This window comes from Gobio gobio (genome assembly GCF_949357685.1).
Source record: "Gobio gobio genome assembly, chromosome: 10".
Taxonomy (NCBI): domain Eukaryota; kingdom Metazoa; phylum Chordata; class Actinopteri; order Cypriniformes; family Gobionidae; genus Gobio; species Gobio gobio.
The window spans coordinates 48,138,021-48,160,822 of NC_137116.1; the positions used below are offsets into that span (position 1 = coordinate 48,138,021).

At 38.0% G+C, this 22,802-nt stretch overlaps 2 protein-coding genes across 3 annotated transcripts in view; both read right to left on the minus strand.

Annotated features, from left to right (window-relative positions):
• abl2 (c-abl oncogene 2, non-receptor tyrosine kinase) overlaps window positions 1-3,817 on the minus strand; it is a 49,209-nt gene extending 45,392 nt beyond the window's left edge. Inside the window, exon 1 of one of the 2 annotated variants that reach the window (XM_079826728.1) lies at window positions 3,113-3,817. In XM_079826728.1, the coding sequence (XP_079682854.1) occupies window positions 3,113-3,350 (238 nt within the window). In that variant the 5' untranslated portion in view covers window positions 3,351-3,817. The remainder of the gene's footprint in view (window positions 1-3,112) is intronic. The other variant, XM_079826730.1, reaches the window with a different exon arrangement.
• A 919-nt stretch (window positions 3,818-4,736) lies between these two features.
• Window positions 4,737-22,429, minus strand: soat1 (sterol O-acyltransferase 1). Its single transcript, XM_079826760.1, has 16 exons — window positions 22,289-22,429; window positions 21,351-21,481; window positions 19,462-19,520; window positions 18,059-18,204; window positions 17,809-17,868; window positions 13,310-13,417; window positions 11,758-12,040; window positions 11,489-11,567; window positions 11,320-11,401; window positions 11,172-11,217; window positions 10,941-11,070; window positions 10,667-10,764; window positions 10,348-10,446; window positions 7,008-7,143; window positions 6,588-6,733; window positions 4,737-6,509 (listed from the first exon to the last, which is right to left on the minus strand). The coding sequence occupies exons 2-16, from the start codon at window positions 21,472-21,474 to the stop codon at window positions 6,432-6,434; spliced, it is 1,674 nt and encodes a 557-aa protein (XP_079682886.1). The 5' UTR covers window positions 21,475-21,481; window positions 22,289-22,429; the 3' UTR covers window positions 4,737-6,431.
• Between the last annotated feature and the right edge of the window lie 373 nt (window positions 22,430-22,802).

The following is a 22,802-nucleotide window of genomic DNA, read 5'->3' on the forward strand; positions in this document are numbered from 1 at the left end:
GTGCCTTGAATTTAATGCGAGCGGCTATTTGTAGCCAGTGCAGACTGATGAAGAGAGGCGTGACGTGTGCTCTTTTCGGCTCACTAAAGACCAACCTCGCCGCTGCATTCTGGATCAGTTGCAAGGGTTTGATAGTGCATGCCGGAAGGCCTGCTAGAAGAGCATTACAGTAGTCCAGTCTGGAGAGAACAAGAGCTTGTACCAGTAGTTGTGTGGCATGATCTGATAGGAAGGGTCTAATCTTCCTAATGTTGAATAGTGCAAATCTGCAGGACCGGGTTGTTGCAGTAATGTGGTCAGTGAATTTTAGCTGATCATCAATCATCATGTAAGCTTTCATGTAAAAAAAAAACGTCAACATTACACATTAAGGTGGTTATTTCATTATATTTTGTCACCGTGCGCCTTTAGATTTCTACCTGAAATCATCCATACTCCGCAAGAACAGAGAAAAAAGTTCTCGCTCCCAGGGCTGCGAGAACAAAATGACGTAATTTTGTTCTCGGAGCCCTGGTTTGGGAGTTCTCGCAGCTCGTTCTCGACCCATCGTCTGAGCAGAACATTTTTCTCGTGGGTGTCCGAGAACTTTTTCTTATACTGAACTATATTCTATTATCTCAAACAGCCTGAAAAAGAGTGCATTTAGCTGATGTAAATGGGGAAAAAAAATCTCCCCGGTGGAGTATGCCCCAGGACCCCCCTAGGTTTGGCCTAAGCCCCGAATGTTTATCGTCTGGCTCCGCCCCTGTCTATGAAGCCCATCCCTCCGAAAAACGCAATGGTCTTAGATTGGTTAGATGGCCAAATGTAGTTTGTAGTTCTGCAACAGCTCTCTCTCTTTTGTAATGACTTTGTTGTGTGTTCGCGGGGGCAGTGTTTATGTTAATAGCAAGGGTTTATGATGTCACCAACCCGGGAAGAAGCTTGTTGTAGTCCAAACCGGACGTTTTTGTAGGCAATAACCTGCCATAACTTTAAAAGACAATATCTCCGTTTGCATTGAACTTTCAGGGCTGTAACTTTGCAGATACTGTTTATGCTCAAGCAACAACATTACACACAAACTAGAGTTTAAATAGTGAAATCGCATGCAACCACCCCTTTAAACTGGGTAATTTATGTAGTAGAAATGTGAAATTGTATTTGAATTTGGTGCCTTCTAGACTGAGAAGGGTACCATAATTTGAATATATACCGGGTTTCGACTGATACAAAGCCTAATGCTAAATCACTGAAGTTACACTTTAAACATGTCCGCTGTGTGGACTAGCTCTGGATTGACAATATTAATTTCTCGATTTTGATCGGTAATGATATGGTTTCTTAAATCTACAATCTTTTAGTTGTTGCAGTTTTCTATTGATGCGCAGCGTGAATAAAACTTAACTTTTGTAAATAAATGCAGTTTTGAATAACATTTCTGGGCCTGAATTTTGTATCAGTTGTATTTGTTTGTGCTTTTGTTCATTTGTTTTATTACCGTTTACATGTCTTTAATAATGTCTGAAATGTACAATTATTTTATTAATTACTCACCCTCATATTGTTCCAAACCAAATGTCAAAGTTTATATGTAAATAAAATGCATAAATTCAATATTTCATCGCTCTCTTTATGAACTCTTTGGAGTGTCAAAGTGGTAGTTGCGTAGCTGTTAATGGACGGTCAGAAAGCTATGAGATTTCATCAAAAAGATCTTCATCTGTGTTCTGAAGAGAAGCGAAAGGCTTTCATTTCATGAAGAATTTTCATTTTTGGGTGAACTGTCCCTTTAAAACCATAGGAAAATGTTAGAGAAGGAAATCAGCTGCAACAAAACATTTTGCCAGAAGACAACAAATATGTTTGATATAAATGTTTTTACCATACTGGAATCAAAGCGAAGAAATAGATAAGCAGAATCACAATCAGAAAAGCTAAAATTCAAACTATACCCATCTTGACTCAAATCCCACATCTAACGAAACACCAACCAATGTGCCAAAGTCACAATAAACAACACCTCAATATGAGATTTAGGAAAACATCTGTGTGACACGCAAACAGTATTATGATCAAATATGTGCATTGTGTTACTGCCTGAAACCAATGAGTCAGTGAAATCACTTACGAGCGAAATCCGAGAAAGCCGTGGCTTCCCCGGCAGCTTTCCCACCAGCAAATGCTTCATAAGAGACAATAAATGCCAGCAGTCCCTATCAAATAACAGTCATCCGATTTCTACAGTTAGGATAGTATGGTGTCTGAACTTCCCCTTCTCAGTTGAGTAACTGCCCTTAAAAAACACAATCTTCAACATCAAATGAATGCCAAATTTACACTGTTATGGTGGGACAGAAGCGCTTCTGAAGTGGCAATTATGTGTCTTTACATAGACTGTTTAATGCTGCTCAGAGATAGCAGAAATGCATTTGTAAGAGTATACCTTTATATTGGGTCAAGTCAGTCGGGCTTTTATGCAGCATTGTGCCTTTGCGCAGTGCATGTGAACATTGTCAATATCACTGATGCATCGCAAAAGCATGTTTTGGATCATTTTAGTGGCAGTAAACGAACTTGTCATTTAGCTGGTGCTTTTCTCCAATCAGAGCCTCACAATACTCATTTCAGTGACACTCCACCTGGAATGGGAACAATGGTGCTAGTACACAGATCAACAAATATGGGGTTTCAACCTACAGCAACAACACCACTATCAGTGCCATAACCACCACAGACACTGAGGGAGACAATTATGGTCCGCTGTGAGTGTAGTTAGAATGAAAAAAAGTTTAAAAGGGTACATGTTAGGGGGATCTGCCTTAACCTAACATGACCTGGCTGACCTGAGCTCCTTTATTAACCACATTTCTGAGGTTGTGAGACAAAACATAGGCAGCGAGTTTAGGCATGAAAGAAGTATTTGGACGCATGTATGGTGTCAAAATACCGCTGTCTAGATAGGCAACACACTAGATTTTACAACACAGCCTGAGAGCCATGGAGTATTTCCGCTGATCCTGACGGATCGATCTCAACTTCTCACTGGAGAGCAGCTCCACATTTTACCGACTATGATTTGCATATCGCCAGTGACTCAAACTGAGAAATGAACAGCTGAATGGGCTCATACCTGAGTGCAGGGTGAAAACATTGATCCCTGGATCCGGCATGATGTTCGCTGCAGCGACGGCAGTTCTGCCCGGTGGCGTCCCGGTGATGTTGCTGCTGCTGCCGCCGCCGCCGCCGTCTCGTGGTCTCCTCCCGGAGTTGCTGGCCCGGTTCGATCTGCCCTGCTGCTGTTGCCCCTGCGGTGGGGTCTGAATCCCCGCGGAAGCCCCTTCTCCCACGCGGCCTACCTGTTGTCCCATCCTGCGAGTGTTCTGGGTGGGAAAATAGCACAGATCTGTGGAAAGACCCGCCGTCCGTTTGGACCGCTCACATCCCACAACGAACGAACCGCGGGACGACGGCCTGTTCTGCTAGGGATGGTAGTCTTCCCTTTCTTGGTCACCCCTCCTTCTCCTCTTCCTCCTCCTCTACCGGACCGGACCGAGCTCCGTTAGCTTAGCTTAGCAATCTCTATGTGTGTGTGTGTGTGTGTGTGTGTATGTGTGTGTGTGTATGAGAGAGAGAGCGATAGAACCCACCCACCACCTAACAACACAATGTCTACTCGTTAAATTATACTAAACGGCACCGGCTAAGCGGCTCTGTTAAACGGGAATGTACGAGCCTCCAGCCCCCAGCACCGTTTCTCTTAAAACGAACCCGTCTGGGGTCGTTCCGTTCTGCTCCAGCCGCTGCGCGCCCCCTCCGCCGCCGCCATCTTTACCGCAGAATCAGTGGCGTGCGCTGCACGAGCCAATGACGGAGAGCGCGCAGCACACCATCATCGCAGTGATGCAAAATAACTCTGTTTTTAAAATATATTAATATATTAATAATAAGTTTTGCTCTTAATAAACACCACACACTACAGTATTGTTTATTAAGCTGTCACATGATGTGGAGCCAGACTTTTTTTTTGTATCTCATTGCAACTTAATTTCCCTTCCACTCTGTTTTAAATGATTTTCTCCTGTCTATCCAAAACACGTGTGTGTGTGTGTGTGTGTGTGTGTGTGTGTGTGTGTGTGTGTGTGTGTGTGTGTATATACAGTAGGCTACATAATTTTATGTTTTGAAAAAAAGTAGGCTATCTTCTGCTCACCAATGCTGTTTATTTAATCAAAATAAAGTAAAAATGGGAAAATGTACAATTTAAAATAGAATTCTATTTTAATACATTTAGAAATGTAATTTATAGCCTATTCCTGTGATTCCAGCATCATTACTCCAGTCTTCAGTGTCACATGATCCGTCAGAAATCATTCAAATATGCTGCTTAAGAAACATCTGTTATTAATATTATCAAACTTTTATTCATCAAGGATGCATTCAATTGATCAGATGTGACACTGAATGAATAATAATTTTAATAAATAAATGCAAATACTGTTCACTGCAGCTTTCTATTCATCAAATAAACCTGAATAAAGTAGCCTATCACCATTTACACAAAAATGTTAAGCAGCACAATTGTTTTCAACATTGATAATAATAATAGTTTCTTGAGCATCAAATCAGCATATTAGAATGATTTCTGAAGGATCATGTGACACTGAAGACTGGATTAATGATGCTGAAAAGTCAGCTTTACCATCACAGGAAAAAAACCTTTTAAAAATATATTCAAATAGAAAATAGTTATTTTAATTTGTAATATTTCACAATATTAATATTTTTTATTATTAAATAAATGCAGCCTTATGCACATAAGAGACTTCTTCCAAAAACATAACAAATGGTAATGTTATACATGCATTATATATATATATATACATACAATAATAATCTTTCATTTGACATGATTTCACCTGTAAAAATGTTCATTTTAACTCACTATTAATGTTTATGTGGTCAAGTCACAAGAAACATACCTATTTTAGACACAACACAACATGACTTAATACACAGCATAGAACGTACAACCAAGGAGTGAGTGAAGTAATTGTAAAAGTTTATTTGTCCATTACACAGCATGCTGGGACAGGCTACGCACTAAACATTTCACAAAATAAATTATGACGAAAATTAGTTTAAAAATTATGGCAGCCGTTTTGAGTATTCAAAAACATTGATCACTTTTTATGTGACGAAAATTACATTCATCGATTACTCTGGAAATGACAAATGTACAGACATACAGTAGTCCCAACATTCAACTCTCCTCCGCCACCTGCTGGTCATCATAGTTATTGCAGGCACATTTTTTTTTTTAAATACACTCAATCGAGACACTTCATTTTTTTGCACTGATAAATGACATTCAAATTGTCTTAGGAGAGTTTTTAGCGTACCTAAGAATAATTTTTACCTAGTAAAGGGATTGTGCTTGAAAACCGTTGGTAATAACATAATGATCACATGAGTGCAGCCAGCTGCAACACCTCAACACTTCCAAACATCTGATACACTATTTTGTAATAAATAAGACCTAAATCGTGGCTTTTAAATTAGTATCCAATTAATTCAGCTCTAGGAACAAAACGTACAAATATCCTGAACTCTTAGTCCAGGCTACCAGTCAAACTCTTAAAAACAAATCAAATGAGTAAATCAAATGGGCAGAATGGAGAATTTCCCAATGTTCATTAAAACTCTGGTTTCACAGACGAGGTTTAAGATAGTCCTGGACTAAAAGGCATGTTTTAGCTGACTTGCACCGGCATATCTTAAAATATGTCGGTGGCATTGTTTCATCTCAAAATGCACACCAGTGATGTTTTTCTTTTTCTAAGGCACATTTATAAAATCTACTTAGATGTCCTAATTAAACTAAGGCCTAATCCTAGCCCTGTCTGTGAAACCAGGCCTAAGAGTGAAAGGTAAGAAGTAAACAATTGTGTTTGACAGCAATATGGCACATAAATTAAATCTACTGGGGTTTTAGAATTCACAACCCCATTTGTAAACATTCAAGAATTTGGTGAGGTCCAGGCAAAAACATGTGACATGACCTCTCCAGTACTGGAATAACACCACTATATCAAACACTGTCTAAGAAGTGGCAGTAAACAAAACACATTCATAATCTGATCTTCTAAAAACAGAATCTCTTTAGCCAGATCAGACATAACCTACTATAGATTGTCAAATGCTAACTGGGCTGTCGCTTATATATTCTACGTTCTGTTAGATGTTACAATAAATATTAAGATTTCAACAAATAAAATATCCAAGGCCTCTTTGTAAAACGTCTTCATGATTATAGAGCAAGACTGTCACTTTTCACTTTGTTTGGTCATAGTGCAATACCTCTAGAATGCTAAAAAAGTTCCAGAACAAGTTGCGCTCCTCTCATTTCCCTCCAGTATGAATCGCATTCATCTGGCAGCTGGAGGTGTGGCTTAGTGAGCGTCCACAGCAGTGTTAGTCTGTGGATTGCACGTCCAAGATCGAGGCTTCAGCAAGTCTATGAATGAGGGCTGAGGAAAGAGAAAGGAATGGATAAATCCACAATAACCAACATTCACACACCAGGCAGGCACTAGCACTTTGTTTACCTCTTCAATGGAGCAGTAGCGCCGAGCGTACCACTCCTGAGAGTACAGGCAGATGAGAACCCCCTGTCCCAAGAACAGCGCAGTCCACATGATCACGTTCCAGATGGGCCCTTTTCTTCGGTCATGAAGAACGAAGTTAAATGCCACTGAGAGAAATATGAGTGGATTACATACATTTAGGCTCTTTCATGTTAATCGGTCATGGAAAAACAGAGTCATTGTAACTGAAGCTTAAAATCATGGTGGTTATCTGGCATCCCAGCCTGGCCCAGCTGGTGAAATTGGTCTGTCTGGATGGTTTCTGGTAGACCAGCTGCTGACACCAGCTTGGTCAGCTGTAAGACCAGCTTAAACCTGCTAAGACTATCAGTTTTTCAGCAGGAGTATTTGCCATGCTCATGTAGTAAAAGAGGTTCTTACTTCCAAAGCACATGAAGAGGCAGAAGAGGACGGGGTAGAAGAAGCCAAAGCAGATGGCCAGAACGTACTCGTGCACCACAGCAGACACGGTAAAAACGACTAACATGGCCGCCGCACGGAATCGCTTCTGTGTCATCTGTAGAAGTGGATGATCAAACTTGGTTTGGCTTGATGCACATTTGGTCAAATTTTCAAATAAATTCCTAAGTCCGTTCAAATAAGACAAAACAGATTGTTTAATAAAATACAGTACAACACAAGATTATCAAAGGGGTCCGACCTGGAACATTGGGTGCGTCTCAATCCGCTCCCTAGTTCACTGATCAGGGAGTCAGCCCATTGACTGGTGTCCTGATCAGTGCCCTGAGTACTGAACTAGGGAGCTGATTGAGACGCACGCATTGTTTCCACCAATGAATTTCCGTGACTTTTCCAGTCGTTTGTTATCACTGGATAATTTTTTTCAGAGAGTGCACTCAAAAAGTGCAGACTCTATATGTAGCCAATTAAATACAATACAATATATATATATATATATATATATATATATATAAAATATAAAATATTTAAATTAATTCTTAATAATAATAAATAAAACCAAATAATAAAAAAATAATAATAATAATAATAAAGTTATTATAAAAATTAAGAATAATTGATAATAAATAAATGAAGTAATTCATAGTGTGTGTGTGTGTGTGTGTGTGTGTGTGTGTGTGTGTGTGTGTGTGTGTGTCTGTGTAAAAGTTTGGAATCATTACGTTTTTTAATGGTTTTGAAAGAAGTCTCTTCTGCTATTTTTTTAAAGAGGTGGTAAACCACGATTTCACTTTTCTAACTTTAGCTAGTGTGTAATGTTGCTGTTTGAGCATAAACAACATCTGCAAAGTTACAACGTTCAAGTTTAAAGCAAAGGGAGATATCTGCTTTTAAAGAAATCAATTTCTAAGGACTACAGCAAACGGCCAGTAGGGACTACTAGACATTCCTCCAGGGTTGCTGACATCACCAGCCCCAATATTTACATAAACCCCTCCTCCGAGAATATTAAATAAGGGGGGGGGGGGGGCGAGGCCATTTTGTATCGCCGCGGGGAAGCGTTGTTGTGATTAGTAGGCTGGAGTGTTGTTGCCGCAATGCCGAAGAAACGCTGTTGTTTTTATCCGGATTGCAGGTCCACTTTGTTCAGCCTTCCTAGGGACGGGGGTGCGTTGCAGTGCGTTAACAAGTTATATGCATGTGTGTATGAGACAGAGGGGAACAGGTCGCATTTACAGAAGATATATGCTGCCCATCATAAATCAAAGCACGGGACAGACAGGGGTCGGAGGAGAAGACCGGAAAATGTGACATAATGGACAATATTCGTCTGTATTTGCAATACACAAGCCGCGGTTCAGCTGCGCGAGACAAACACTGCCAGTGTGAATCATGCACAACGGGCGCGTGCGGCTCCCGCTGCACATTTCACGGAGGAAAGCTTCCACAATCTTCACGAGTTCAATGAAGGATTCACACAACGGCTTGTCCTGAAAGACGGATTTTAAAAACAGAAGCTGTTTACGGGCCACAACCTGTAAGTATGATTTATTTTTCGTCTATGTGTTTTCCTGTAATAGTTTGTATTGTTAATTGTACGTTGTAGCAAGGAAGTAAACAAATGACAACGCTGTTCTGCAAACCAGTCTGTTAAATGCTCATTCATACTTAACGTTATCCGACAAACACCTAATGTTACAAACTTTTTTTCAAATCTCAACAGCAAACTTGGCATTAGTGTAAATTATTATTTGATTAGAGCTTTTATGTATTGTTTATCTACAGCCATGCTAAACATGGTTCTGTGTTTGATTTGGCTACTAGTAAAGCCATTGTTTAGTGTTCGTTTTGGGTTAATAGTTCTTGCGACCGTTATTTGGCTATAATCGTTCTAAAAATACAAAAGTAACAGTGCCATTCAGTAGCGATCACTATAGATCCGCAGTCTTTACTCTTGAGGACTGAACAGGTTCAGCTTAATCTTCACTAAAATGTTCTGGGTCTGATTCGGGCTCAGATTGGTATGGTTTTAGAGACGCCATTATTTCTAATACTGACCAAAGCACAGTCTACCGGTAAAGGTAAGGGGCGTGACGTTTCCGACAAACGTGCACTAGGCGGTTAGCGAATCACAACACACTAACCAATCTGAGCCCATTGCGTATTTTTGAGGGACTGGCTTCATACAACCCGGAAACCATCAGACCGTTTTACAAGGAGAGACAGAGCGGTGTAGAATAAAGGTCAAATATATGAAAAATAATGCAATTTTTTAAAAACGAAGCATGAACACATGTTACAGTGCACCCCACAAACACAATCAAGCCGTCAAAAGAATGTGTTTTACCACCCCTTTAAATATTTGATAAAAAAAATACAGTAAACCGTATTATTGAGAATATTTTTACAATTTACTATTGTACAGTTTTCTATTTGAATACATTTTAAAATGCAATATATTTCTGTGATTCAAAGCTGAATTTTCTCCATCATTACTCCAGTCTTCAGTGTCACATGATCCTTCAGAAATCCTTCTAATATGCCGATTTGCTGCTCAAGAAACATTTACTATTATTATCAATGTTGAAAACAGTTATGTACAATTTTTTTCCAGAATTATTTAATGAATAGAAAGTTCAAAAGAACAGCATTTATCTGAAATGTAAAGCTTTTGCAACATTATAAATGTCGATACTGTCACTTGATCCATTTAATGCAACCTTGCTGTATAAATGTATTCATTTATTTGAAAAATAAAAACGGTTTTCAACATTTATAATAATCATAAATGTTTCTGGAGCAGCAAATCATCATATTAGAATGATTTCTGAAGGATAATGCTCAAAATTCAGCTTTGACATCACAAGAATAAATGACATTTAAAATATATTCAAATAGAAAACAGTTATTTTACATTTTAATAATATTTCACAATATTACAGTTACAATATTTTTTTTGTATTTTTAATAACATAAATGCAGCTTTGGTGAGCAGAAGAGACTTCTTTAAAAACATTAAAAAATCTTAATGATTCCAAACTGCTATTTGGAAACTGGTATTCCAAACTAATGATTTTGACTGGTAGTATATAGATTATATTTATTATATTATATATTATATTATGTTATATTATATTATATTATATTATATTATATTATATATACACACATACATACACACACACACACACATACATACATACATACACTGTGTATTTATTATAATAAACAATTAAAATAAACAAATTAAGTAATTAATTAATTGATTAATATGAATAAATAATTATATATATTGACTTACCCACAGGAAGTCCCTGTAGACATAATAATAAAGCCAATCGTGTACTACAACATTCCATGTGCGGTAATAGTTAGCAAATGAAGTGGAGTTCCACCAGTCCTAATAAAAAAATAAAAAAAAAGCATATTATTTAAAAAACAAATCACACAATGGGAACATTTAAAAAAAAAGATGAAATGCTAAATTAAGCAGATCTGATCATGTGGAACATATAAAAACTCTACAACATAAAGTCTATAAGGTATAAGGGTCTATATTTGTGCAATTAAATAGAGGGCAAATGTGACCCGTTCTTGAGTCTGTTGGTGCTGTCTGTTACCTTATAAAACATTCTGTCTCCGAATCGCAGCATTTCAGCAAATGCGTTAAGCCAGCAATGCAGAAAGGCAAAGAACGCCAAGAAAAGCACCAGCACTCCTACAGATATGGGACAATATCATCTCACAAAATGCATTCATTTGTGCAACTTTTAACTATATTTGTGACCCTGCTCAGTGTGTACTCGATTACAATTCTTCCCTCAACATCTTATCAGTGTAAAGGAATGAGAAGATGTGCTAAAGTTAAATATATTGGCCTTGCTGACATGATACCTGGCAGTATAGAGTTGAAGACACACAACACCATGGCCCTCAGGTCAAAGAGCTGCATACTGATAATGCGGAACTGAGGGATACACAGCCGCACAAATATGTAATACGCGTAAAACAAACACCCCAGCACCTGGAACGACACAGAGAAAAATTCAACATTACATTCACCAAGTCTTAAATAAATGTTTAGAAAAATCACAACACAAACATGCACTCTTTTAAAGAACCCACCTGTAAAAACTGTGTAGCCACATAACCCCACCGAATACAAGGATTTCTACAGAGACATAAGTACTCACAGTCAATGTGAAATCAAAACATATATATTTTTAATTAATTATTATTTTCCTTCCTTAAAACCAATAACAGTCAGTCTTACCGTGGATAATTGTCTCTGTATATTAGGGTGGGTGCAAAGAGAAAGTAAATATACTGGGTGAACTGAGGTACAACTACCGAATCTGAAAGAGAGAGAGAGAGAAAAAAAGAGACTAAATAAACCTGAAGGTTTTTTTTTATATCAACCAACATCTACGTTAAGATCTTACTTGTTTTGTTTCGTTCTAAGGATCGTACTCTTGGCACATTTTCCCTGATGAAGGAGTGAGTCTTCATCATCAGCCGCACCTGTTTACAGCAAATACAATAGCAACAACTAGATTTAGCAGTAAAATTTAAACAAACTTTCAAACATTCAAAATCTACCGTCATACATCATTCGATTTCTTACTAGCAACACATTCAAATAAACACACAAATGCAGAAAATAGAGCAATGGAGGGATAAAAATAATCCTGTTGCTATGGTTACGGAGTACCTGTTCTAGAATAAGTATGAAGCATGAAGCAGGAGGAAGGCCGTTCTTCAGCACCACGTATGTGGGTAGGAAACCCAAACATAGCCCCTGGTACAGCAGCAAGAGAGAACCGGCCAGCACTGTCCACAAGGCCCTAAAGTTTGACATGGGGTAGACGCTGGCCCAGACACTGAGCAGTACATACGGAACCACGAGGGCAGACAGGATCATGCACATCCACGTGACAACCACTAGGGGGAACTGACCAAACGCGTACACCAACAGGTCAAACTCAAGCACTAGTCTAGAGAGAGAGAGAGAGAGAAAGAAAGAAAGATTTTTGCACTTTACACAAATTAGTGCTTCTCCTTCTATTGTCTCACTTTGATTAGGATAGATAGATGGATAGATAGATAGAGCGACAGAACGATAGATGGATAGATAGAACGATAGAACGATAGAACGATAGAACGATAGATAGATAGATAGATAGATAGATAGATAGATAGATAGATAGATAGATAGATAGATAGATAGAGCGGCAGAATGAAAGAACATTAGAGCGACAGAGCAGCAGAACAATAGATAGAGCGGCAGACAGAGAGACACAATAATATGCAGCGCAGACGCGAAATGAGGGAAGAAATCCATTTGATCGCAGTTTAAATGAGAAATAATTGAAGTGCTCTGTTTCAAACGCTATAGAGTTAATATCGCTATAGTGTTAGAACAGGTGAATGTGGTTTACAGGTTTCATTGAGAGAATTATGTCGCGTGTGAGCAGCAGTGAGTAGTGTTTGCGGTCCAATTCTCAATATGAGAGGCAACGAGAAACTCAAAGACATGACGTCATCATGTTTTAAAGAAGAGTGGCTTGATTAAGTGGTGGAAATAACAGATGATGGACACAGGACGGTAACAAAACAGACATTTAGTCACATTTACCCACCACAAGTGTAGCGTGCAAACTCAAACACCTCACATAACACACAACAGTTTAAATAGATGCGTGTGTGGTTTCGGTTTCAGGGATGTTTAGATAAGAGTTCACATGTCCCCTTGAACATATTTAGCTATTAGATCTATTTATTTACTTCAGTTTTTTATATATATGTATAATATATCAGTTTAAATACTTCAATTAGTTTGTATATTATATTATAGGCTGTTATAATTATATTTTATTGTAAGCCTAATAAAGAATTGATCTCACAAGGGGATTGTTTAGGGATCCTTGCCATTATAAAGTAAAAAATAAAATCTGATATAGAAAATATATACATAAGTTTGATGGTTTAATGCTGCCTGTCGCCAATGAAAACAATCTCAGTGTAACTGCGTAGTTTTTTTCATATTGCTCTATAAAGCCAGGAGAAGTATATATTGAATATAGGAGACCTTGCAAACATTGTGCTTGTAAAGACAAAATATATCTCTTCATACCTTGGCAAAGCAAAAGCATTATGAATTTATGAAACCGTTGGCAAGGTCAGAACAAGGTTGCCATCTCAAAAACTGCGTTTTTGCTCAAGAGAACTGCATTCCAAAAGTGTTGAATAGTGAGTGCCCTAACCTGCTCTCATCGATGAAGTCCACCACGAGCGTGCTGAAGATGAAGAGGATGAGGAGAGCGATGAACATGTGATAGATGGTGCGGATGTGGTTCACCTCAAAGAGATCACTGCAGGAAAAAAAAAACACTTTAATAAGCACTATTACTTCAAATATCCATATGCAGTACAACCGGATGTTTGTATGTTTGTCAAACCGGATGTTTGTCAGTAAAAGTCACTGACACTTTACATATTAATGGCATGTCTTTTTCCAGATCAAGTAGAGGAAAAAAGTATGGAATCATACACATAAAACAAATACCAGGACAAGTCTAAAACACAAGCTGTTGGACTTGGCTAATTGAAAGGAAACACGGCCCCAACCAGAGAGTTGTCAGTTGAAACAATGGAAAGGATTATAAAACTCCTTCAACAAGGAATTTCAACACAGTGTGGCCAAAGTTGGTTGCTCCCAGTCAGCTGTGTCTAAAATTTGGTGCAAGTATAAAATACATGGGAAGGTTATAAAAGGGAAACATACAGGCAGACCAAGGAAGACGTCAAAGCTTCAGGATAGAAAACTCAAAGCAATATGCCTTGAAAATAGAAAATGAAAAACAAAACAAATGAAAAACAAATGGGCAGAAACAGGAGTCAATGTTTGTGACAGAACCCGGCTGAATGAAATGGGATTTACCTATAGAAAAGCCAAACGAAAACCAGCACTAACACCAAAACAGTGGGCTAAGTGGGCTAAGGAGAAGCAATCATGGAGTGTGGATGATTGGATGAAAGTGATATTCAGTGATGAATCACAAAACTGCATTGGTCAAGGAGATGATGCTGGAATTTTTGTTCTAATGAAACATAATGATGACTGCCTGAAGAAAACAACCAAATTTAGAAACAACCAAACTCATTTATGATATGGGGTTGCATGACAAGTAAAGGACCAGGGGAGATGGCAATCATTACCTCAACGGTCAATGCACAGGTGTACATTGAAATTTTGGACACTTTTCTCATTCCATCCATAGAAAATGGCTTTGGTGACGGTGAAGTCATTTTTTCTAGCCTGGATGCCAGCAGAACGTAGCCCCGCCTACAACATTTGAGGTCAGGAAGTTCGGTCTGGACTTGATCTGTTGTGGAGCAACTATGCTCAAACTATGTTCGGACCAATCAAATTGGGCTTTCTATGATGATGGACAGATGATCAACAGTAACGTAATCATCCACCTCCCCAAAGAGCGCTTGGGTTGAATTCGTTCTAATCCTAAACGGAGAACTTGTTCGTATATGCATTCACCTTTACTATTTCTCTCAAAAATGATGGTGTTGGTAAGTACTCCATTTTTCCTTAAATTCCTTTTACAGCACGGCAAAGATTGTTTACACTCATCTTCTTCTACTTCAAGTTCAAGTTCAAGTTCCGGTTTATTTATATAGCACATTTAAGAACGGCCGCAGGCTGACCAAAGTGCTGTACAACAGTAAAATACAAGTGAAAACAAGTAAAAACATCAAAACAAAGTTTATAAAAGTAGTAATGTGAGAGATAAAAATTAAAACAACTTATAAGTTAAAGGGGTGGTAAAACACATTCTTTCGAAGGCTTGATTGTGTTTGTGGGGTTTGTCAGTCCCTCAAAAATACGCAATGGGCTCAGATTGGTTAGCTGGCACAGTGTGTTGTGATTCGCTAACCGCCTAGTGCACGTTTGTCGGAAACGTCACGCCCCTTACCTTTACCGGGAGACTGTGCTTTGGGTAGTATTAGAAACAATGGCGTCAATAAAACCATACCAATCTGAGCCCGAATCAGACCCAGAACATTTTAGTGAAGATGAAGCAGAACCTGTTCAGTCCTCAAGAGTAAAGACTGCGGGTCTATAGTGATCGCTACTGAATGGCACTGTTACTTTTGTATTTTTAGAACGATTATAGCCAAATATCGGTCGCAAGAACTATTAACCCAAAACGACCACTAAACATTGGCTTCACTAGTAGCCAAATCAAACACAGAACCATGTTTAGCATGCCTGTAGATAAACAATACATAAAAGCTCTAATCAAAGAATCATTTACACTAATGCCAAGTTTGCTGTTGAGATTTAAAAAAAAGTTTTTAACATTAGGTGTTTGTCGGATAACGTTAAGTATGAATGAGCATTTAACAAACTGGTTTGCAGAGCCAAACAGCGTTGTCATCTGTGTACTTCCTTGCTACAACGTACAATTAACAATACGAACTATTACAGGAAAACACATCGACGAAAAATAAATCATACTTACAGGTTGTGGCCTGTAAACAGCTTCTGTTTTTAAATCCATCTTTCAGGACAAGCCGTTGTGCATATCCTTCATTGAACTCGCGAAGATTGTGGAAGCTTTCCTCCGTGAAATGTGCAGCGGGAGCCGCACGCGCCCGTTGTGCATGATTCACACTGGCAGTGTTTGTCTCGCGCAGCTGAACCGCGGCTCGTGTATTGCAAATACAGACGAATATTGTCCATTATGTCACATTTTCCGGCCTTCTCCTCCGACCCCTGTCTGTCTCGTGCTTTGATTTATGATGGGCAGCATATATCTGCTGCAAATGCGACCTGTTCCCCTCTGTCTCATACACACATGCATATAACATGCTGTATGTTAAACGTCCCTAGGAAGGCTGAACAAAGTGGACCTGCAATCCGGATGAAAATAACAGCGTGTCGTCGGCATTGCGGCAACAACACTCCAGCCTACCAACTATACCACAACAACAGAGCTGCGGGGAAGCAGCGATACAAAATGGCCTCGCCCCCCTTATTTAATATTCTCGGAGGAGGGGTTTATGTAAATATTGGGGCTGGTGATGTCAGCAACCCTGGAGGAATGTCTAGTAGTCCCTACTGGCCGTTTGCTGTACTCCTTAGAAATGTATTTCTTTAAAAGCAGATATCTCCCTTTGCTTTAAACGTTGAACGTTGTAACTTTGCAGATGTTGTTTATGCTCAAACAGCAACATTACACACTAGCTAAAGTTAGAAAAGTGAAATCGTGGTTTACCACCCCTTTAAAAGCCAAAGAGAACAAGTGGGTTTTTAGACTGGATTTGAACTCAGATAGAGTGGCCACAGTTCTAATTGAGAGTGGAAGATTGTTCCATAATGTGGGTCCAATAACTTCGAAAGCCCTATTTCCCCTTGTCTTTAAGCGAGCTCTGGGGATCTTAAGAAGGAATTTGCCGTCCGATCGAAGTCCTCTCGCCGGAGTGTACGGGTGTATTAGGTTAGTCAGATAGAGAGGTGCCAGGTTGTTTAGGGATTTGTATACTAATAATAATATTTTAAACTCAATTCTGAACTGGATGGGCAACCAGTGTAGTGATATCAGAAGCGGCGTGACATGATCACATTTTTTCTTTCCCTTGAGGAACCTAGCTGCAGCATTTTGAACAAGTTGCAAACGAGAAATGTTTTACTTAGAAATGCCGTAATAGAGTGATTTGCAATAGTCCAGCCGAGAAGTAATGAGGGCATGGATGGCAATCTTTAGCAAGTCTTCGGAAAGAAAAGATTTCATTTTTGAAAGTGAACAAATATAGAAAAAACTTGAGCCTACAACAGAGCTAATTTGTTTATCGAATTTCAGGCAGTTGTCGATTACCACACCCAGATTTCTCACTTGTGAGGATAAAAAAGGATTTAAATGCTCCAGATCCAGATGATTTTGTGTCTTGGATTCAGAGGGGCTAAAAACTATGATTTCCGTTTAGTTTAGGAACAGAGCCTTTTTGGAGAGCCAAGTTTTGACATCGTCCAAGCACACTGAGAGAGTGTTTAACGTACTATTGCTTTTTCTAGTTACCGGCAGGAAGAGTTGCATGTCATCAGCGTAACAGTGGAAAGAAACCTGGAATTCTGAGTACGACGAAGTCAGGCTACATTTTTTCAGGAGGACAATGCATCTTGTCACAAAGTAAAGAGTGTTAAAGCTTTTCTTCAGGAAAGGCATATCAACTCAATGACATGGCCATTCTCAATCCAATTGAAAATGTATGGTGGGGAAATTAAAAAAACTGGTCCATGATAAGGCTCCATCCTGCAAAGCTGATCCGTCAACTGCTACTCGAGAAAGTTGGAACCAGATTGATGGGGAATATTGCTTTTCATTAGTGAAGTCCATGCCTCAAAGGATTCAAGCTGTCATAAAAGCCTGAGGAGGAGCAACAAAGTACTAATTGTGAGTTTTGTTGATGATTCCATACTTTTTTCCTCTACTTGATCTGGAAAAAGACATGCCATTTATATATTAAGTGTCAGTGACTTTTTTTGAAGTATGTTTCACGAAGCCAGAATGTTAAGCTATTGAACAAAAAATGTTTTGTGTCATATCTGTGATTTGTTAGTTTGCTATAAAGTAAAAAAGCTGGTTGAACATCCTCCAAGTGTGGTGATTCCATCATTTCTGCCAGGGGTTGTATACCTAGATCTCGGTTTCTGCAAGATCTGAGAGAAAATACACCCATGACTCACTCTAACAGGGATCGACGAATCACAAACTGCTTGCCTTGGCCTTGGGAAGGTTGTGTATGCCTACAGGAGTAGAGAGGAAGATGAAAAGGTTAGAAAACAGGGGGCAAAGATATGAGAAAAGCACTATGCTGATGTACCAACAACATGTAATGGGAAAGAATTGCAGATGAATGACAGTAAATGAGAACAATGAAGTGTACTAGCCAGCCATGGCACTCATTGCAGTGCGGTTTATGCGTGATTTCAGTACCTGAGTTTGCTTTTCTCCTTATCTGAGAGAGACTGAAAGACCGTGCTGACATGGGAGGAACCCAGACCAGCAGACTCCTCTATCAGGCTGTCCATGAACTCATTCACTTGAGTGTCAAACTGCCTCATCAGATCTGCCTTCAAATGCTGAAACAAGCAAACAAACAAACAGTAAAAATATAGAACAGCTAGTCTCATATATCCAAGGAGGGTCTTATGAACAAGAACAGAAGGTTTGTCTTATGAAGCTCAACACATCAGAAGATACCAGTAATTCAGCCAGTGAATCTGGTCTCATGTGATAACTCAAGCTGTCATGGTCATTTTGTTTTGACTGTGGCTGCTTTCAATGGAGACAAATTAAGGTCTTTGTATGCCCAAGAAACTTTTAGGGATACTAAACATGATCACAAGGAAAGCAATACATTCAAGGTCTGTAATTCGAATTAATTCTAAAGTTTAATCCTTTGGCTGCACTTGTAATAAAAGGTGTCTATTGTATTAAAGCGTGTAGTAGATACACACACACACGCACACACAAGGACATCATCATTTTCCCACCGTGTTGCTGGATGACCTCTCTGCCCATAGCTGACAACCACATCCTTCCCTCTTCTATCTACACTTCCTGGAACTATTAAGCACGTACTTCAAACTGTGAAAACAACAGTTGATCCTAACAAACAAAGCAAAATATTATTTTGCTTAAAATGTATATTTTGTCTGGGAAAAAAAAGAATTCATTCTTTATTTGTTAATTGATCATTTTTGTCTGAATCTATTTAATTCAATAATTCAATAATACATTAAAGTGCAATTCACACAATGACTTTAAACCTATTGTCATGTGAACAGTAAATATATAATATATTTATTATATTTTATATAGTTTAAAAATATAAAACATAAATGTTTAGTTTTAAAATATAATGATTAAGATGTGTAGACTGTGCATCATTCAAGGTGTAAGAACGAACATCCTTATTTGTCACTGAAACGTAGAAATACTCTACTAAACTTTTTAAATATTAACTACAGACTGTGCTTTATAGAGAGCAAAACTTCTTATCAAACAAAGAGCTTGATAAACAAGAGCAAAGCAGAACAAATATTTGGAGCTGCTAAACTAAATCAGTTTTTCACAGATCAAAATCACAAGAATAAGCATTGCATTTCAATCGCTGGAAGGATATAGTCAAACCAAAGGTCACACTTGAACGTTTCGGATCTGATAATCTATGACGTGAATGTGATAATACAGATAATCTGTGATAATACTGACAGTCTGCAACAATACAGTGATAAAGTACAAGATTCACACACTTGCTCTATTGGTCTTATGGTTTTGGTATCTGACAAGAAAAAGTACTGAAAGAAACTGAGCCACTGGGACTGACATCTTACCTCAGCTTTCTTCTTCAGCTGTAGTTTTGCACTGATAATATGCTCCACTTCTACTGTTCCTGAAATGAGACATCAATACAGATCCTTCATGAATGCCCACATTTACATACAAATGGACACAGGTCATTTTGTGGCTCTTGTGGGCACCTGGTTACCATACCACTAATCTTTAACTAATCCAACATAACGCAAACAGAATATCTGCATCCGTTAGAAAGCAAACAGAACAAACAGTGATTCATACAACAATTTAAAAAGATTGTACATTAACAGCTACTGTATTTCTTTAGTCTATAGGACAAGGGTTTTACCCAAATTAAAAGATCTATTTAACTATTTCCCTTATATTCTATAATCACTACCGTTCAAAATTTGGGGTCATTAAGGCCCCCCCCCCCCAAAATGGGGTGATCAAAAGTGACAATAAAGACATTTATAATGTCAAAAGATTTCCATTTCAAATAAATGCTAATCCTAAAAAAAAAAAAAAAAATGTATCACAGTTTCCACAAAAATATGAAGCACTTTTTTTAACATTGATAATCTTTTATAATAATTTTTAACTTTTTTTAACATTGATAATAATAAGAAATGTTTATTTAGCAGCAAATCAGCATATTAGAATGATTTCTGAAGGATCATGTGACACTGAAGACTGGAGTAATGATGCTGAAAATTCTACTTTTCCATCACAGGAATAAATCACAGTTTAATTTTCATAATACGGGTTTGCTGTTTATTTGAACAAATAAATTCAGCCCTGGTGAGCATAAGAGACGACTTTCAAATACTTTAAATAATTGTATTGACCCCAAACTTTTGTTAATACAAGTATAAATGTTCCCATTACAAAAAAAGGTCTTTACATTAGGATAGATGAATATGTGTCAAAAACCAATGGACTATATGATACAGAAATGCACACGCCTTAATTTCAGTTTTATGACAGAATATTCAATTAACTAATAGTGAGTGTAGAACCTGATGACTTTTGACTGTTACAAAAAACGTTTACCCCATTGAAAACACTTATTGTTCAATATTATTTACCTTAATAAAATGCTTACATAGTTTTAAGAAATGTTACACTGTGAAGCATTTTGTGTTGAAATCTGTGCTACGCTGCATTTGACAGTGCGGTTGCACAATAAAAACCTACTCTAGCATTTTCGGTGTCATCATGTCAGAGTTAATGGGAATGACTGCATCATTGATAACAGTACTGGGCAGGGCCTGGCAATTTCTCAATCAGGTCACACGGCAAATCACATGGCAGTCTGTTCATCCCCGGAATTAAGCTTGATGGTTTCACTAACGTAACATGAATGCGTCGTGGCTATCGTTTCCTCATTTTGCTTTAATCCATAAATGATTACGCTGCTCAATCAAGAGCTTCACTACAACAAGCACAGCAGTGAGAACAGGGTGAAAATTATTAACAAACTATAACACAGCACATTTATATTATAACTGTATTATTTCCTGCTATTATTGCAAATGAAAATCCTTTAACTTTGGAACAGAAAAGCAGCATTTAATTAAGATCACACCCATTTTCTACAACATAAAAAAATCTATTGCCTTTTTGTTCTTCACTGAAAACTGAACTGACCAGACCAACTGAAATAAATCTCTTGTTGATCTCTGTAAATGAATGACATGTCAAAGACAGTGTCAAACAAATGATGGGTTGTACAAGTTGAACGAGACTAGGTGAAACATGCTGCAACTGATTCCAATGGGTGAGAGTTGAATGACTTAACAAAAGAGAAACGCTGTCTCTTCACCAGAATCTTAATGGGACTGTTTTGCATTCGCTCAATTTGAATAGTCTACATTTGGAGGACAAATTAACCTTTATTTAACCAGGTTTAGCGTTTAAATCTCACCATTACTGGTGCAGGGCATCTCTCTTGTGGCTCTTTCAGATCCTGTCCCATCCTGGTCTGACGACGAGACAACCTTATGTGACCCCTTGCGATTGCGTGGGGTCCCAGAACCCTCAATCACCATCCTGATGCTGAAAACACAACATAAACCAGCAGCATAAAGTGAACAATGAGATCTTTTAGCATTGTTTAACAGGTATATAATTGAATTTGAGGAAATAAATGACAATTCAAAAAATTATTATTATTATTATTTTATCTTACTAGTAAGTTTCATTGAATTCAAAAAGTCATTCTGGCTAGTCAACATTACATAGGCTATGACAAAAAAAACAACAACTAGAAATAAGAATGTCTAATTAATAATTACACTTGATATTTGAACCCCAAATCCCCATAAAATTCAATGACAAAAATGTGCTATTGTCAGTAACAATACAATAATTACTTGTCACGAAAGCAAAGTACTAATCGCTAATTTTAAGATATACTAGTCTCTGTTGTAATAAGTGCAGACTAGTAGCTAATAATAAGAATACTTAACCGAATGCAACTGAATTAAGTGTCAACCCTATAGAATTGTATTTTACACAAAATTAGATAGCTGTGTTGAAGCTATGCTGTCATATTTCGAGGGGTTTTAATGCTGCCTTCACCTGCTGTCGGAAATGTCCTACTTCCCACTTATGAAGTCGTGATTACGAGTTCGTTACATTCAAATTTTGACTTGAGAGGGCGTTCATGTCCCATCTTTTAACTACGAAACTAGTAAGTTATTTACGATAATTCCGATAGCACGTGAAGGCAGCATAAATACTCGTTTAACTCACACTAAAAACGAACGATACTCGATAGTAAACACAGAAGACGTTCAATAACCAGGTAATGTTTGATGTCTCCGTTTATGAAAGACAGAAAACAACATTTATATCACTTACTTGTGCTTTCTTCCCAAATACACACGTCCTTTACAGTCACTTCGGCTTATCAGGACAAACTCCGTGTGTTGATTGAACGAGGTCAGTTTGACAGCAGAGCAGCATCAGGCCTGTTGAAATCATCTGAAACAACAGGCTGGCAGGCGCTCGTCTCTACCGGGGGCGGAGTCTGCCCTGAAGCGCCATCTGATTGGTCAAACTGTTTCGTCTGTGTAAATTGATCTTAAACGTACAGTAACAACAATACCAATAATGTTGAAGCGTTGCCTAGTTAATGCAATGAATGTTATCTTTTCTCAAATATATAATGTGGGATAAATATATGAATCTTAAAACCCTTCTAAAACATGCCTTGCTCATATGTCACCCCAAAAGAAAAAAGAAAAAAGCAAGTAATTTATAAGCTAAGTCTGTAGAATAAGTAAGTGTCATTTGGGAATGTTAATAATTAAAATAATTTCCTTATTTCATTTTATTTATATATGGCACGTGCAAGTAATGTTGTCCAATGACT

Excerpts from the sequence above, each read along its gene's own strand:
- soat1 (XM_079826760.1), bottom strand. The coding sequence starts at position 21,474 with ATGGTGATTGAGGGTTCTGGGACCCCACGCAATCGCAAGGGGTCACAT. Across the intron at positions 17,869-18,058 it reads AAGGAGAAAAGCAAACTCAG|GCATACACAACCTTCCCAAG; the intron begins GTACTGAAATCA and ends CTACTCCTGTAG. Across the intron at positions 6,734-7,007 it reads CCTCTTCATGTGCTTTGGAA|TGGCATTTAACTTCGTTCTT; the intron begins GTAAGAACCTCT and ends TATTTCTCTCAG.